General features: G+C 33.8%; 3 protein-coding genes across 4 annotated transcripts; 2 read left to right on the top strand and 1 right to left on the bottom strand.

Moving 5' to 3' along the window:
• Window positions 1–3,054: 3,054 nt before the first annotated feature.
• LOC130943366 (protein SUPPRESSOR OF K(+) TRANSPORT GROWTH DEFECT 1) lies at window positions 3,055–8,024 on the top strand. The gene is made up of 8 exons (XM_057871209.1): window positions 3,055–3,881; window positions 4,442–4,547; window positions 5,271–5,469; window positions 6,899–6,967; window positions 7,046–7,120; window positions 7,221–7,319; window positions 7,407–7,562; window positions 7,741–8,024. Exons 1-8 carry the CDS (start codon window positions 3,401–3,403, stop codon window positions 7,864–7,866), a joined length of 1,311 nt encoding a protein of 436 aa, XP_057727192.1. The 5' UTR covers window positions 3,055–3,400; the 3' UTR covers window positions 7,867–8,024.
• Window positions 8,025–8,871: 847 nt separating this feature from the next.
• LOC130943367 (protein SUPPRESSOR OF K(+) TRANSPORT GROWTH DEFECT 1-like) lies at window positions 8,872–12,002 on the top strand. Of its 2 annotated transcripts, XM_057871210.1 has the most exons (8): window positions 8,884–9,529; window positions 9,906–10,011; window positions 10,616–10,805; window positions 10,939–11,007; window positions 11,097–11,171; window positions 11,284–11,382; window positions 11,463–11,618; window positions 11,709–12,002. In XM_057871210.1, exons 1-8 carry the CDS (start codon window positions 9,112–9,114, stop codon window positions 11,832–11,834), a joined length of 1,239 nt encoding a protein of 412 aa, XP_057727193.1. In that variant the 5' UTR covers window positions 8,884–9,111; the 3' UTR covers window positions 11,835–12,002. The 2 variants fall into 2 exon arrangements, 1 of the variants encoding a protein (XP_057727193.1); XR_009071785.1 differs by lacking the exons at window positions 11,284–11,382; window positions 11,463–11,618; window positions 11,709–12,002 and having other exon boundaries at window positions 8,872–9,529; window positions 10,642–10,805.
• Window positions 12,003–12,130: 128 nt separating this feature from the next.
• On the bottom strand, window positions 12,131–14,807 carry LOC130943365 (pentatricopeptide repeat-containing protein At2g27610). The gene has a single exon (XM_057871208.1). The coding sequence runs from the start codon at window positions 14,481–14,483 to the stop codon at window positions 12,186–12,188; it is 2,298 nt and encodes a 765-aa protein (XP_057727191.1). The 5' UTR covers window positions 14,484–14,807; the 3' UTR covers window positions 12,131–12,185.
• Between the last annotated feature and the right edge of the window lie 1,990 nt (window positions 14,808–16,797).

The following is a 16,797-nucleotide window of genomic DNA, read 5'->3' as shown; positions in this document are numbered from 1 at the left end:
ATGTTAATTCTTGAATGAATGGATGATATAGCTTTAAAAAGTTATTTCCTATGATAAAATCCATTCCAGAATCTAACATATATAGATGGAACAATGAACCTATAATTTTGAATAAAAATTTCAACCATCTCTGCTTTTTGGTCAATTTTATGTATTGATTTGTTAGCTATTCTAACTCTTAATGGTTTCTTTAATTTTTTCCAATCAAGTTTTATATTTGAACTAGCAAAGCATTGTGTTGCCCCAGAATCTATGAAAGCATTTATAAACTTTTCTGTTATTTTTATAGTAATAAATGTAGCATTATTACTCAGTCTTTGAGTCTGTTTCCGAGACATATTCAAAAATATAGTCTAAGTTATCATCAGATTCTTCTAATGGTTCCATGAAACAAGACTTAGCAATTTCTATTTGTTTAGTAAGATCCTTTTTATCCTTCTTTTTCGGGCATTCATTTGCGTAGTGTCCTTTTGGCAATACCAACATTTACAATTTTCTTTTTTATTTGGGCAATAGTTATTTCTTTGTCTTTTGTTTTTATTGTTATTTTCTTTTCTAAAATATCTCTTTTTTCTCCAGTTTGGATAGTATTTTCTTTTTCTAAATTGATATTTTCTTTTTCTTTGAAAATTTTTATTAAGACCATATTTTTGAGGTATCTCCTCATTATCCTGACAGCAAATTCTGATTATATTTGCAAATCTTTTTTGAGTTGCTTCTTGCATACAACGTTCTTTTATTTCCTCTCTTATTGCAGAGGTTGCTCCACCAAAATTATTTTCAATTGTTCCTCTATTTATTTCTCTTATAAATCTTCCCATTATAAATTCATTAGCAGGATATGGAAGTTTTGTTATGTACATACTAAGATAATGATTTTTATCTTCTTCTTTTAATTTGTAATAATGTATTCTATATTCACATATATAAGATTCCACATTACATAAATCATATATCTGAATATTAGCTAAGTGGTTTTTTGCTTCTTGATATTCTTTATTATAGACTTCTTGTCTATGATCTATAATATTTTTTCCAAAAAATTCTTTATATAGAATCATCATTATATATAATATCTTATCATAAGCTGTTGTTTTTGTTTCTAATTCTTCTATTATTTGGTTTTCTATTGATGTCATATAATCTCTTATAGTTCCTTTAGTATGAAATCCTATGTAATTCCAAATGTCCCTTCCAGACAATTCACTAAGTTTTGGATTAGTAAAGGCTTCTAATAAAAAGGAATTCAACCAGTTTTCGAAAATTTCTTTTTCGTTCTTTTTGCAGTCTAAATCGAGCATTCTTTCTCCTTCCATTTCCTGGATTTTAGGAACGTATTTTGATGGTATTTTTGTATATTTTGAATCTTTATTTATAAACCCTTTTTTAAAAGCATAATTATCAAAACCTGTTTCCCATTTAAATTGAGATTGATTATCCTTAGATGTTCTAGCTTCATTTTTTACTTGTATTGGAATAGCTGGTTCTTCGTCACTTGAATAATCTAGAATGTGTTCTTCATTTTCTATATTTTCAGAATTTACTAATTCTTCTTCTATTTGAAAACCATGTTCCATAATATTATTTTCTTGAGCCATTTTTAATTGTTTAAAGAGCATTGTAACTTCTTCTAATTTTTCTTCAATATTCATAATTTCAATGGTGGTTTTACTTTTAAGTCTGTTATGTTGATTATATTTTGAAGTTTTTCTTCTTTGGGATTCTCTTTTTCCTTATTTCTTTGAAATTTTATAGATACTAATATTTCTTCGAGCATATCTACTATAGAATTTAATTGTGGGTTGAAGGTATGATAAAGATGTGGGGAATCATTTCCGTGGTAGCATTTTTTAGAAATTCCGTGTGAAAAATAAGTTTTTTCAGGTTTTTGAAGTCCTTCAATAAAACTTATAGTAAAATAAAGATTTTGAGAAAAATCATTTTGTATTGATTTTAAGAATTCGGTGTCATTACAATTAACATTAGTTAAAATCATTAATTTTTGATCTATTAATTTTGATAACTTAATTATTTCTTCTCTTAAATCTTCTAATTTACTTTTTTCCATTAGGTGACGCTTTTCTTTGTGAAGAGTTACGATTTTGAGTGAGAAGTGTAGTTTTAGGATGTGTGATTTAGATCATTAAATCTGTAAATCTGTACAGATTTAGATCTGTACCATATAATTTTCTATAATAATAAAGGCAACACAAACTTGAACGTTGGAGCCTTCATTTGTACCAACGTGTTTTAACTTCTAATAATATTACTGTATCTACTGGTCCTATACAGCTATACTACTAACTTGGAACAGTTCTTTAATTCACCTCTCCCCTGCAACTTGCTGGTTTTTTCCGTCCAATTTTCACATGGTATAATGATTCCACTACAAAGACCTCTGTGGTTGCAACTCTAGTTCTTTTCCTTTTAGGTATTATAGTCATTTTACAAGTTTAGTTAAGGTATGTATCTGAATATATTATGAATTTTTATTTTAATAAATATACAACAAAGTGTAATAGAATTTAAATATGATATATTTTTTATTACTTTTTTTATAATTGGCAACTTAGCCAAACCCTTATTTCAATTTGCCACTAAACTTTTCTCTTTGGTGATTAAATTGGAAGTATATAATTTCCCATTTTTTCTTAATGGCCTTGGCTGGTAGTTTCATATGTGGGTTGGGCTCTCGGCATTGTCTCCACATCCTCTCTATGTTTTCGGTTTTTGGGGCACATTTGTATCTTCGAGGTCATTCAAGAGAGGTCCAAATGGCCTAAATAAACTTTTTGGGCCTTATGAACAATAAAATAGCAAGACCCAAAAAAAAAAGACAATGAAATGGGCATTTTAGCTAAAGAAACAGAAAATTTAGGACCAACATGTTTTTTAACAATTTTAGTTAAATTTAATCGGTACAAATATTAAATTATTTTCAATAAATAAATTTTACGTATTTATATATATAAAATTTAATAAATATAAATATAAATTATTATTAGTCAAAGATCTATATGGTATTTATTCTCGTAAATTTAATTCCACCAATGTTCAAAAAGAGTTGCACCAAGAAAAAGCAGCCATTAAGACAAAAATAGCTTCACAGTGAGAGAGCAGTAACCCCTTCCTTTAGCTTAATCAACCCGAAATTAATCGAAACGCGCTTCATCCAAAAACATCCCTAAAATTATTCAGATTCCATTTCCCTTCACCTGAACCCGATCGCTTAGATCCTCACACCTTGGAATTTCAATTCCAAAGATCCATGGCTTCTTCGAATCTCTAGGGTTTTCCCCAATCCTCATCAAAACTCTCAATTCCAAAATTTTCTTCTTCTTCTTCTTCTCCTTCTCCATATGCCATATTGTAGCTCTAGGTTGAGGACCGTAAGAAGAAGATGTATAGCAATTTCAAGGAGCAAGCAATAGAGTACGTGAAACAAGCGGTGCAAGAAGACAATGCCGGAAACTACGCCAAAGCGTTCCCTTTGTACATGAACGCCTTGGAGTACTTCAAGACCCACCTCAAGTATGAGAAGAACCCTAAGATCAGAGAAGCAATTACCCAGAAGTTCACCGAGTACCTTCGTCGTGCGGAGGAGATCCGTGCCGTCCTCGACGACGGCGGCCCCGGCCCGGGGGCATCCAACGGGGATGCTGCAGTTGCTGCTAGGCCCAAGACCAAGCCCAAGGGCGGGGAAGGTGGTGGTGGGGATGGGGAAGACCCGGAGCAGGCGAAGCTGCGGGCTGGGCTGAACTCCGCGATCATAAGAGAGAAGCCCAACGTGAAGTGGAATGATGTCGCGGGATTGGAGAGTGCCAAGCAGGCTTTGCAGGAGGCTGTGATTTTGCCTGTCAAGTTCCCTCAGTTCTTTACGGGTTGGTTAATGATTTTGCTTCAACTTACAGCAATTGCAATGTGAATATTGAATTGAATTCGAACTTGGACTTATCGTTATCCATTTTGAATGACGTTGCTTGTTGCGTGTTGATGGTAATGTTGCTAATGAGAATCAGAGGGATTCTGTGTGTGCTTTTAATGTGAATTTACTATTGTCTTAGGTGTTTCTGACTCTTTAAGGATGACAAAAAAGTTTTCTTTCTGCCGAGTTTTTAGCTTAGTGTGGAAATCAGATACTTTTGAAATAAGGGTCTGCTTGGTTGAGTAGGAGGAAAAGGGGAAGTATAGGATGCTGTGATTACATTTCAATTTTTTCCTTCTCCGATCTTTGATCTGATATATCAAGAAAGTGTAAAGGGATTCTTATTCTGAAATTTATGACGACCGGATTTTTACTAACTCTTCTATGCAGCCACAAATTGGCTTTGATTGAAAACGTGATTTGGACTTCTGTAAGCAATAGGAGATGGTTCATATTCATTAAATATTAATTTATTTCTATGGAATTTTATTAAATGTTACTAATGGTATCCTTCAGGTAAAAGACGACCATGGCGAGCATTTTTGTTGTATGGACCACCTGGAACAGGTAAATCATATTTGGCCAAGGCTGTTGCAACAGAAGCTGACTCCACATTTTTCAGGTTAAATATATATATATTCTCTTGTTTAAGATTTGAATATAGTGTATATTTCATGGTGTCGAGAAATCTACGAATTCTGGAAATTGCCAAATTCAGGGAAAATCATTAGAATGCCTTTATATTCATTAGTGAAAATGTTAGTTAGTCTCAATATATGCTTAGCATGCAGTTTGTAGACATTATAAAAGCCTGAATTGCAAATACATAATTCCTGCCATCTAGTATAAGATAGGATTTTTGTCATCATAGTTTTGTATGGGGGTACCTCCAGAAACCATATAAGATATGTATTTTATTTTTTTTAGAATAATTTCTTAAAAACGTACAGTACAATCATCAAAAACTGAATATCATTATAACCAACTTCCTTTATCCTCTATGGATTCAGTTTCACTTTCAGTTTTGCTGTGATAAAAATGAGAAATAAAAATTAAAATCTTGTACCTTTTGCTTTAAAAATAATTTTAAATATAGAATTTCAGTTATGACACAATTCATACCAGGTGGTGTATCTTTTAGAAGGTGCTGTGTTCATAATTACCTTTCAGTTCTAATTCATCAAGAAGATTTCTCGTCCTTTTCTTGACAATAGTTTTGGTTCCATTGGGATACATTTAATACCTATTAAAAGAAGTTTTGTTACTTTCGTTATCAATCTTGTTTCATAAGGAGACATGTTCTTGCAAGAATTTTTAACTTCTAAATTCTTAAATTCTTCACCAGTATTTCTTCATCAGACCTTGTCTCAAAGTGGATGGGTGAAAGTGAAAAGTTGGTTTCAAGCCTTTTCCAAATGGCCCGAGAAAGTGCTCCTTCTATAATATTTATCGATGAGATAGATTCCCTTTGTGGTCAGCGTGGAGAAGGCAATGAGAGTGAAGCTTCTAGACGAATTAAAACAGAACTTCTGGTCCAAATGCAGGTAATGGTTTCATGGTGGGGATGTGTTGATAAACAGAGTCAGTTGAATTACATTATGCACAACGATAAGTGCTAGTAAACCACAATTCATTTCTCAAGTTCCGTGATATACATATTGCATGCTAATTTTTGCATTGGAAAACAAGTGAACTAGGGGAGGCCAGAATTTTCATGTTTCAGCATACTAGACCATTGTAGGTGAATATTTATTGTCGGGCTGATCCAATTCATGCTTGATCCTGCTTGCTGATATTTTGTTCTTCGATTCACACAAGTGTGGAATAACAAATTAGCATCTGAACTATCATTAGTAACAAAACAGAAAAGGGAATAATTTTGTTTTAACACATGATTTTCTTCTTCATATTAATATAGTTATTACTTATCAATCGTTGTGGTATGGTTTACCACATTTAGGCTCTGATTGGATATTGTCTTGGGATAGAAATACAGATGGTGTGACGGAGACAAAAAGAATTGTTATTTTATCTTGTTAGGTGACAGTATTAAATATAAAACATAAAATTTGCAAAATAACATTTTTGCCCTTTTCACCTTCAAGTTGTTCCTTCCACCCTGCCACCACTTCTCACCAAGACAAAAAACATCGATCCAAATCAAAGTAAGCAAGCTCCAGTAACTTCCTCAGCACCCAAAACCAAAACAGAAATAAATCCTTTTTTTATTTAAAAAAAAAAGAAGAAAAGAGGATCAGAGAGAGAGAGAGAAAGAGAGAGTGGTCGAGAAAGACAGAAAGAAAGAGAGAAGCAGATGCAGAGGAGAGAAGGAGGAAGAGGCAGCGGAGGGACAGCCTGCGTTAAGGAACAATAAGATTGAGAAAGAGCGAAAAAGAGAGATCAAGAAAGAGGAAGAACGAACCAGGGGCGGGGGAGGATGACAGAAAGAGAGATCGAGAAAAGTACTGAGGGAGGAGGTGGCAAGGGGTCCAGAGGCAGTGTAGCCATGGTGGCAGAGGAAGGTGGATGCAGCTGTGGTAGTTTTAGATCCAGATCTTCATCATTATTAGATTCATATCTGATTTTGGTGATGGAGAAACAAGGTTGTGGCAGCGGTATTGGCACTAGTCATAGTTGCAGTTTCTGGTGATGAGGAATGATGGGACTGTGGGAGGTGTGATTTCTGAAATTAGGTAAAGGGTATAATTGGATTATGAAAATTTAAAGGGAATAGTTTTGGAAAGAAACATAATTTTTATCTGCCTCCCTGTCCTAGATTCTAGAGTGAACAAAAATTTTACCTTAATTTGTCCTAGGGAACGTAGACAATTATATGATTTTGTCTCAAAACAAGATTCCGTCTATATTTTTATTTTCTCTCCGTATTTTCGTCCTGGGACGAAATCTAAACAGAGCCTTAGAATTTCTTTCTCTTTGCAATTAAAAATGCAGTTTATCCACTTTATATTGTAGGGTGTAGGACACAATGATCAGAAAGTTCTTGTTCTTGCAGCGACAAATACACCCTATGCTTTAGACCAGGTAAGGCAAAATTATGTTTCTGTCATTATGTGATATTGAGACAATACAATGTTGTCTTAACTTGATTTTTAATTTTAGGCAATAAGGCGTCGTTTTGATAAGCGCATATATATTCCACTACCAGATTTAAAGGCTCGCCAACACATGTTCAAGGCAAGAACAATGCACATGATTATCATATGACATGGATTTTATTGAACCATATAAACCAATCGGTTTCACTATGCATTTTCTGGCTTGATGAATTAAACAGGTGCATCTGGGAGATACTCCCAACAACTTGACTGAAAAGGATTTTGAATACTTGGCTAGCAGGACTGATGGGTTTTCTGGTTCAGATATATCTGTCTGTGTAAGTTCGACTTTGATATTGATATGAAATAAGCGGTTTCTGTAATCTTCGATGCATTTCAAGTAACAAGTTTTTGGACTTTTTCAGGTAAAGGATGTTTTATTTGAACCTGTTCGCAAAACCCAAGATGCCATGTACTTCTATAAGAGTCCCGAGGGTATGTGGATCCCTTGTGGACCAAAGCAACCGGGAGCAATACAAACCACCATGCAGGACCTTGCTTCAAAAGGACTTGCTTCTAAGGTATTCAAAGTTATGAAGATATTGATGAATGATGATGGTTGTAGGAAATTTTATTTTGCCCGGAATAAAAGGATAAATGGTTCTTGAGAAGCTGAATTTTTATTTTTCCGACTATGTTCAAATATTTATCCTTACTTCATGTGGGTAGATTCTTACTTTTCTAAAATGCCCTATGCAGATCCTTCCACCGCCGATTACTAGAACGGATTTTGAGAAGGTACTTGCTAGGCAAAGACCTACAGTTAGCAAAGCTGACCTTGATGTTCATGAAAGATTCACCAAAGAGTTCGGAGAGGAAGGTTGATTTTGAAGGTGCACTTTCTCGTCGAAGAAACGCCTTAATGTGTATTGTGATGCTTTGTAATTTATTTGGCTGTCGAATCAAGTGAAATAGCTATTTTTGGGGATTGTAGTTCCCTCTTATGAAAGATGGATTTATAAATGTCGATACCTTTTTGTTTTTCTTTCTTTCAATCCGAGGTGGATGCTCATTCTCTCCTAAATTGTGTATAACGGAATCTGAAACAATCTGTAAAAGAAAAAGAAAAAAATCCGTATGCTTGTTGCGTATGTTAGCTTGCAATAATGGCGTGTTCACAAAACTGAGAGGAACCATAGTTCTGTAGTGCAATTTTGGTTATCAAGATGGATGAAAAATTAAGTGGATATGCTGCACTAAGCTTCTATTAAATCATAAATCATTGGAAAATCAGTACTGTTAACCATGTGATGTGACCATAATGTTTCCGAGAAGTTTGATTGCTGATTCATTCATGTGATCTAATTTCCCAACTCTCTCTCTCTCTCTCTTATCTAGTTACGTAAACAAAGTGCAAAACGTATCTACTTAAACAATTTTATTAATCTTGGTTATATTGAGGGAGAAGACCTTGAGTTACATATATTCATTGGCATGAGACAACCAGACAAGCATACCCGAAAAAACTTCAACTTATTCTGTTGGGTATGCATTTAGCAATAACTGCATGTAGACCAAGAGAAACGAAGAAAAAGGAATGTGTGTATATATATATGTATATACACACACAGTAGTGTGCTAAGAGAACAAGTAGCTGATTGTTCAATCAAATTTTCAATCAAGTGTCTAAAAAAACACAAAATGAATCAGCGTTTTTCTACTCTCTAATTTTAATCTATATTCTTCTTCTTCGTCCCTCTTCCTTCTTTAGCTGCTGCCTTTTTTGTTTTTCTTCTGTAAGAAGAAAAGCTCAACGGAATAATGTTGTTCCACCCTTTTGTCTTGTTCTTTCAAGTCAACTACCTAATTTTTTTCTTGCCCTAGTTTATTTGTTGGTGCCATATTCGTGTGTTTTTATATTACTATCAGCCTATCACGTCTTCCTTCTTATCAAAAACCACTAAACAAATAAGCTCCAGAAAATAGATAAATAAAAAGTAAAAAATGCATCTTATTCCTATATAGTCCAAAGCAAAAAATAGCGTCAACTCCACGGGGCGGAACCTTCATTGAGTGGTCCCTTCCAACTTATTCAGTTTTGGCAAACTCCGAAAGAAGAAGAAGAAGAAGATGTATAGCTATGGTCCTTTCAAGGATCAGGCAATAGAGTACGTGAAGCAAGCAGTGCAAGAAGACAATGCCGGAAACTACGCAAAAGCGTTCCCTCTTTATATGAATGCCTTGGAGTACTTCAAGACCTACCTCAAGTATGAGCCCAACCTTAAGATGAGGGAAGCCGTCCAGGACAAGTTCACCGTGTACTTGCGCCGGGCCGAGGAGATCCGGGCTGTTCTCGATGAAGGACAGCCCAGTCATACCTACTTTCAGCAGGTTGCAAAGCCCAGTGGTAGTGAGACTGGGCTGAACTCAGCGATCAAAAGGGAAAATCCCAATGTGAAGTGGAGTGACGTGGCAGGATTGGAGAGAGCTAAGCAGGCCTTTCAGGAGGCTGTTATTTTGCCTTTGAAGTTCCCTCAGTTCTTTACTGGTTTGTTTAGCTTTTCATTACAGGATAATATTAATTTGAGGTTAACTATGTAACCAAGTTATAGATTAACCCAAAAGCTAACTCACCAAATAACATAGCATCTACTATAGTATTTATAAAGTTATTTTGATCATATCCTTAAGTAATTTGTGACTTTCACAACTTTTCCATTAGTCCTCTACACACACACACACAAATGATGAGTTTTCTGGTTGAAGTGACATTTTAAGAGCTGAAAGGTTAAAATTAGCTTAGCTGCAAAACAATAATAATGTTACATGTAAATTTTTAATGAACAACGTATGCTTCATATTCACAAAATGCTAATATGTATATTTAGTGGGGTAAATGTCTTTGTAATGGTGTCTTATTATAGGTAAACAACAACAACAGAGAACTTTTTTGCTGTATGGACCATCTGGTACAGGGAAATCATATTTGGCTAAGGCCGTTGCAACAGAAGCTAACTTCACATTTTTAAGGTAAGTTTATTTAATTATGAGAAAGTCTAGGGAGCCAATAGTCTAAGCGTACAATGTGTACAATGGAGGTTTAGGAAGTATTAGAGATATGACCATTAGTGTTACATTGTTCTATCAGGTTACGCTTTTGGGATGAGTGGTTTCAGATATGGTATTAGTGTTTTGGATCGGAAAGGTCAAGAGTTCGATTCTTGGTGAACTCCAAAAATAGTTTAATTTTTTATTGAGATGTTTATTATCCTTGGTATCCAGATGGTTATCCTTGGTATCCGGATGGTTATTCTAGATAGTATGGTAATGTTCATTTTATTCATGGATCAAAGATTTAGTCCATTGTACACATTGTATATTTAGTCCATTGGCTCCCTAGCACTACTCTTTAATTATTCATTCTATCTTTTTCTTGAGAGCAGAATAGAGTTTACTAGGTTTAGAAATCTACCTGTTAAGGAATCTGCCATATTATGGAGAAAATCTTTACAATGCCTATGTATATTCATAAGTGAAACTATATATATACTGAATTTCATAATAACATGTTTTTTTTTTCCTTAAAGTATTATATTGCCAACATTTTTAACCTTTTGAAAATTTTTATAATCAGTGTTTCTTCATCAAACCTTGTATCAGAGTGGAAGAGTGAAAGTGCAAAGTTGGTTTCAAGCCTTTTCCAAACGGCTAGAGAAAATGCTCCTTCTATCATTTTTATTGATGAGATAGATACCCTTTATGGAGAAGGCAATGAGAAGGAAGCTTCAACAAAAACTAAAACAGAACTTCTCGTACAGATGCAGGTAATAGTTTCATGGTAATTAATTTGTTTGTTTACACTTTAATTTCATTCTACACGACAGCAAGTCAATGGTGTGAATATTAATAGGCCACAATTCAGTGATGATAAACCGACTTCATATTTTACAATTGCAGGATATAGGATACACTGATCAGAAAATTCTGGTTATTGCAACAACAAATGCACCCTTTGCTTTGGACCAGGTGAGACAAAACTAGCAAAGTTTTTGTGATCTCATATGGAGTCAATACAATGTTGTTTTATCTGGTCACTGATCAGATTGCAATTGCAGCCAATAAGACGGCGGTTTGATAAGCGTATATACATCCCGCTACCAGACTTGAAGGCTCGCCAACACATGTTCAAGGCAAGAGCAATGAACAAGATTATTGAATGAATGTTAGATGGATTTCATTGAGTTACATAAACCTAACAAATGGTTTTTACTATGCATTTTGGTGGCTTGATATCTTGAACAGGTGCATTTAGGAGATACTCCTTATAACTTGACTGAGAGTGATTTTGAATACTTGGCGAGCAGGACAGAGGGGTTTTCTGGTTCAGATATATCCATCTGTGTAAGTTCAACTTCTATATGAAAACATAACTAGTTTCAATGAACTTAGATGAATTTCAAGTTTTTGGATCTCTGCTTCAGGTGGAGGATGTTTTATTCGAACCTATTCGGAAAACCCAAGATGCTATGTTCTTCTATGAGAATCCTGAGGGGATGTGGACCCTTTGTGAACCAGAACAACAAGGTGCTGTGCAAACTACAATGCAGGAGCTTGCTTCAAAAGGACTTTCTTCTAAGGTATTCAAGATTCTTAAGATATTGATGAAAATGTTCTTAGACTAAGATCTTTTATGCACTGATTGCTTATTATTTTCAAAAACTATGCAGATCCTTCCAACCCCAGTTACTAGAACAGATTTTGAGAAGATACTTGCTAGGAAAAAACCTACAGTAAGCAAAGCTGACCTTAAGGTTTATGAAAGATTCACCAAGGAGTATGGAGACGAAGGTTAATTTTGATGGTGGAAGTTTACCTTAACTTCAAAATATATTGATATACAATGTAATTAATTTGGTTATGGACATATGGTTATTTTTTGGGTGGCAACTCATGCTTTGTTGGCAGATTAATCCACTATTTTCTAAAGCTACATGAATCATATGTTTTCTGTTGGTTTTGGTTTCTCATTTTGAATAATATCTATGATAGTCTTTCTTAACTATATACTTCACTTCCTATGACACTCTTCACATGAGAAATTATTTACTAGGCTTTCCTAGAAAGCTTCATAAATTTTTGGCAAACAAAGGACAAATCTATAGAAGAATCTTCAAAACAGATAATTGAGCATATTAACTAAAAAATCACCAGTAGTCCCCACATGTGCACACACCATCTTTGAAATGGTGAAACCGGTTTGAGTCCCTGACAACAATATATCTCTGTTCAATGAGTGATACTAACTTAATGAAGTTGTGACAATCTACACAGACCCTAAGGTTCTTCACGATCTGGAGTGGAATTCCCGGATTTGTAGCTATTAACCCAAAGGCAATTGCCAACCTTTCACTATGGTGAGAAAGAACAGTTTCTTTTTGTTCATCTTCAATATCGTGGAACACATAGTTTGTATCAGGCTGATAACCTGCATCCCTCAAACGGATAATCAACTCTGAAAGTTTAGCGTAAATGTTGTCTGACATAGGATGTGATGTGTCACCAGCCAAAAATGAATAGGTTTTGTTTTTCACCTCAATCCAGCTATAACCAGGTTCTTTCTTCACTTTTCTCCTGTCCATTAGCCTCCTCACATTAGCTTTTTCTTGCCAGTTTCCTGCTTCAGCATACATATTGGATAGCAGAACATAAGCTGCTGAGTGTTGCGGCTGAAGTGAAACAAGATTTTCAGCTGCAAGTTTTCCTAGCTCTATATTGCGGTGTACTCTAGCAGCTGCCAAAAGAGTACGCCAAATGGTTGCACCTGGGGTAAATGGCATTCCATTTATGATATCAATGGCTTTCTCCAACCTCCCTGCACGGCTATATAGATCAATCATGCAAGAATAGTGCTCCACTGTTGGACTAATGAGGTGATCATTAATCATTATGTTGAAATACTTTTCACCCTTGTCCACTAGACCGGCATGGGCACAGGCGGAAATGACGCCAACAAATGTTACAACATCCATTTCCATGTTTTGTTTTTGCATCTTGTCGAATACCTCTAAAGCTTTATTGGCCTGACCATGTTGCGCATATCCCGATATCATCGAGTTCCATGAAACCAAGTCCCTCTCCTGTTGTCTTTTGAAAACCTCATGTGCACTCTCAATATTGCCTCTCTTTGCATACATGGTAACAAGAGCACTACTTACACACAAAGCATTATTTAATCTCATTTTAATTGCACAAGCGTGGAATTGTTTTCCTTGTTCTACTGAGGCCATTGGAGCAGCACAGGCATTAATGATGCTAGAAAAGGTATACTCATTTGGTTTAATCCCCTCCCTCGTCAATTGGAGGAAGATTTTGACAGCATCTGCGGTTTCTCCTGTTTGTGTATACCCCACTAACATGGCTGACCATGCTATTATGTCCTTCGCTTCAATTCGATCAAAAACTTTTCTAGCATCATTAGTACTTCCCATCTTAACAAAAGCATCTAAAAGAGCAGTACCTACTGAAGATGAATTCTCGTAATTGGTTTTGATAACTTCTGCGTGTATTTGAGAAACAAAAGCAACATGTTGCACGGTAAGGATGGCAGAATACGTGAAATGATTTGGTTTAACACCTTCTTTCCTCATGCGAGAGAACAAATCTATAGCCCGATCAACTCGATCATTCTGCAAGTACCCAGTAACCATAGCAGTCCATGATACCACATCTCGAACTCCTTGGTTCAAAGAAAAAACACTAAAGGCATCATCCATCTCCTTGCACTTGCTCAATGCAACCATCAGTGCAGTTGTGACGTTTTGGTGAGCAAAAAACCCACTCTTTAGAACCCTACAATGCAGCATTCTTACTAATCCCAATTTTCTAAGGCTAGCACATAACTTGATAACAGTTGCAAATGTCAAGCAAGTAGGCTTAGCCCCTGCAAGTTGCATTTGATTAAAAGTTTCCAATGCTTCTGAATCATGTCCATTTGTCACATGTCCTGCAATAATACTATTCCAAGAAACTGAATCCTTATTCTCCAAATCATCAAAGATAGCTTTAGCATCATTAAACATCCTTGACTTTGAATACATATTAATAAGAGAATTACACACATGCGTCACTGTCTCAAAACCATGCTTTATAACCATGGCATGAACTTGAATTCCTATGCTAATCTCACCTTCATTGGCCAAGGCAGCAATCATGGTAGAAATTGTATACTGATTAGGCCAATACCCCTCACATTGCATTTGACAATTCTGCGAATATCCAGCAAGCAAGGAAGTCCATGACAACACATTCTGGTGGCCCATTTCGTAAAAAACTCTCTTCACATCACTAACAACCTCATTTTTCATGTACATATCATCTAGAGAAGTTCCGACACTAACATGGTTTAAAAGTCCAACACTGCCATGGAAGGAGTTGGTACAAACTTTGAGAACACAAGAGATGGTGGAAGCATTAGGGACCAAAGCATAACGACAAATGGCCATGAAAAGGCAAATAGCCTCTTGGGATTGGTAATTACGAGAGTAATGAAAGAGCAAGTGATTATGGTCTGAGGTCCCTCAGGGGAATTTGATCAAACAGGTTGTGTGCATTATGAGGGTTCCAAGAAAAATGAGATTTTTGAAGCAGAGTATTGGTGTGGTAGTTGAATTCCAAGTCTGAGAAGGGGGTATGGTGAAATGTTAGTAACACCCCTCAAAGAAAGATTAAGAGTCATTTCTTTTTGTGAACATCCAATGTGGTGGGAGTGAGACACACCAATTTCAAAAAGCAAAAAGAGGGAGATGGAAGGGATTGTTTTTCAGTTACATAACTCTAATCACAAGAGACACTCCATTTTTTTAAAATAAAATCTATCTTTGATATTATATATTCGGGAATATTTCTTATGTAATTAGTTATATCAAAATATTTCAATGTTTTCTTAACATACGTTTTATCAATTTTATGGAAGAAAATAATTTACATACTGCATTAATTTTCAACCACAAAATTAATTATATTATTATATTTCTTATATACTTTTTATTTTTTTGTTTTATGTAATTAATAAAAACATATATGTGACATTAAATTTTTGCTAAATTTTGTAGACTTCATTTGTAAACATGTTGAAAACATAATTGTTAAGTGTACGTCTTTACAAGAGTTGAAAATCATAATATGTGAGGTTGAATAATATGCTAAATGTCATAATAAGGGTACTAATATAATAAAGCCAAATTATATCTCTTACTGCAATATCTTATTGAGTAATTTGCTAAACTTGATACTATCTATATATTACTATAAGATATATGATGCTATCTGGTTACAAATTTTTTAAAATTGTTGTATTAATACAATAATTTAAAATTTTATTGTTTATTTTTATGAAATGTTATTGAAAGATCTTTCTTCATGCAAAAGACACGTTATATATACTAATAAATTATAGTTTATATGATATAATTTTTCTATATTTATTATAGAGATTGCACATTTAAATCTCTTTATTTTTTATAAAAATAAAATACGCTAGACACTAAATTGAAAATATATATATATATTCTTGTCCATCCAAACTCGAATTAAAATTAGCGAGGAGGATAGATTGATTTGAAAACATAATAAAAAGGAAAATTCTACCGTGCTTATACATGTTTTCAGCATAGTATGCTGATTTCGTGTGGCAATACTAAAGAACGACACGTAGGGGTGAAAATGATTGGGATTTAGATCCTCTAAAGTTTGAATTTCACTTTAGAGAGTAAAGTGTGATTTCTCACTATTGATTTTATAGGTGGGACCAAAAATAAATATGAAAGAGAAACTATCCAAAGGTAAAAGATCACACTTTACTCTCTAAAGTGAAATTCAAACTTTAGAGGATCCAAATCCAAATGATTGTGAGACAGACGGAATAGGAAAAACATTCGTTCTGCGATTGAGAATAATTATACAGTAATTAGTTTTATAATTAGGTGTTAGGCTAATGGGCCATTGATTTGTGGGCTAGGAATTTATATTTTGAAACGTATATAAGGGCCATAAAGGATAATTTATTGGGTTTTTGTTTTATTTAACATTATCAATAAATGTGGCATGAAGGGAATTATTATTGTTATATTGATTCCTGATTATGATGAAAATATAAAAGTTAGTAAGAGAGTTCGGTTTAGTTTAATTTAATAGGCATATCATAAAATGTGGGATGACAATCAGTTTTTGTTTTAGATGAAATCATTGATTTTCCAGAATAGAAAGAATATTTTTTAAAGTATGGTAGAAATAGAATTTTCGGTTTTTGGTTAGGGTTTACTAATAGAATTATAGTAATTAGATTAAGATCCGTAAATCAATTATACTATATATTATAAATTTAAAAATATTATATTGTTTATAAATTAATTAGATAATATATAGAATAATATTAAATTTAAAGACTCATTTATAAAAAAGTTTAGAATTTGTGTATAATTTAATATAATTATTTAAAAATAAAAAACAAATAAAAATAAACAACAATAATAACAAAAGTTTTGTGAAGTTGGTCTCTTTTTAAATATAACTCATATATTTTTTAATACCTTTATATAATAAATTTTTTTATATACTTTATCATAAAATATAATCAATTATAAGAAGTTATGTTTATTTTTATTTATTTTTATGAATATTTTTTATAAATAAATTATTCAAATTTAAAAAAATAAATTATATTTATTTGTTGATATTTTTGAGCAGATGGTGGTTTATAATGTAATTTTTGAAGTATTTTTTTAGTGTATTTAGATATTTTATTTTTTTTAAAAAAAA

The sequence above is a fragment of the Arachis stenosperma genome, chromosome 8, assembly GCF_014773155.1.
Source record: "Arachis stenosperma cultivar V10309 chromosome 8, arast.V10309.gnm1.PFL2, whole genome shotgun sequence".
Taxonomy (NCBI): Eukaryota; Viridiplantae; Streptophyta; class Magnoliopsida; order Fabales; family Fabaceae; genus Arachis; species Arachis stenosperma.
This window is presented reverse-complemented; position numbering and strand designations above follow the sequence as displayed.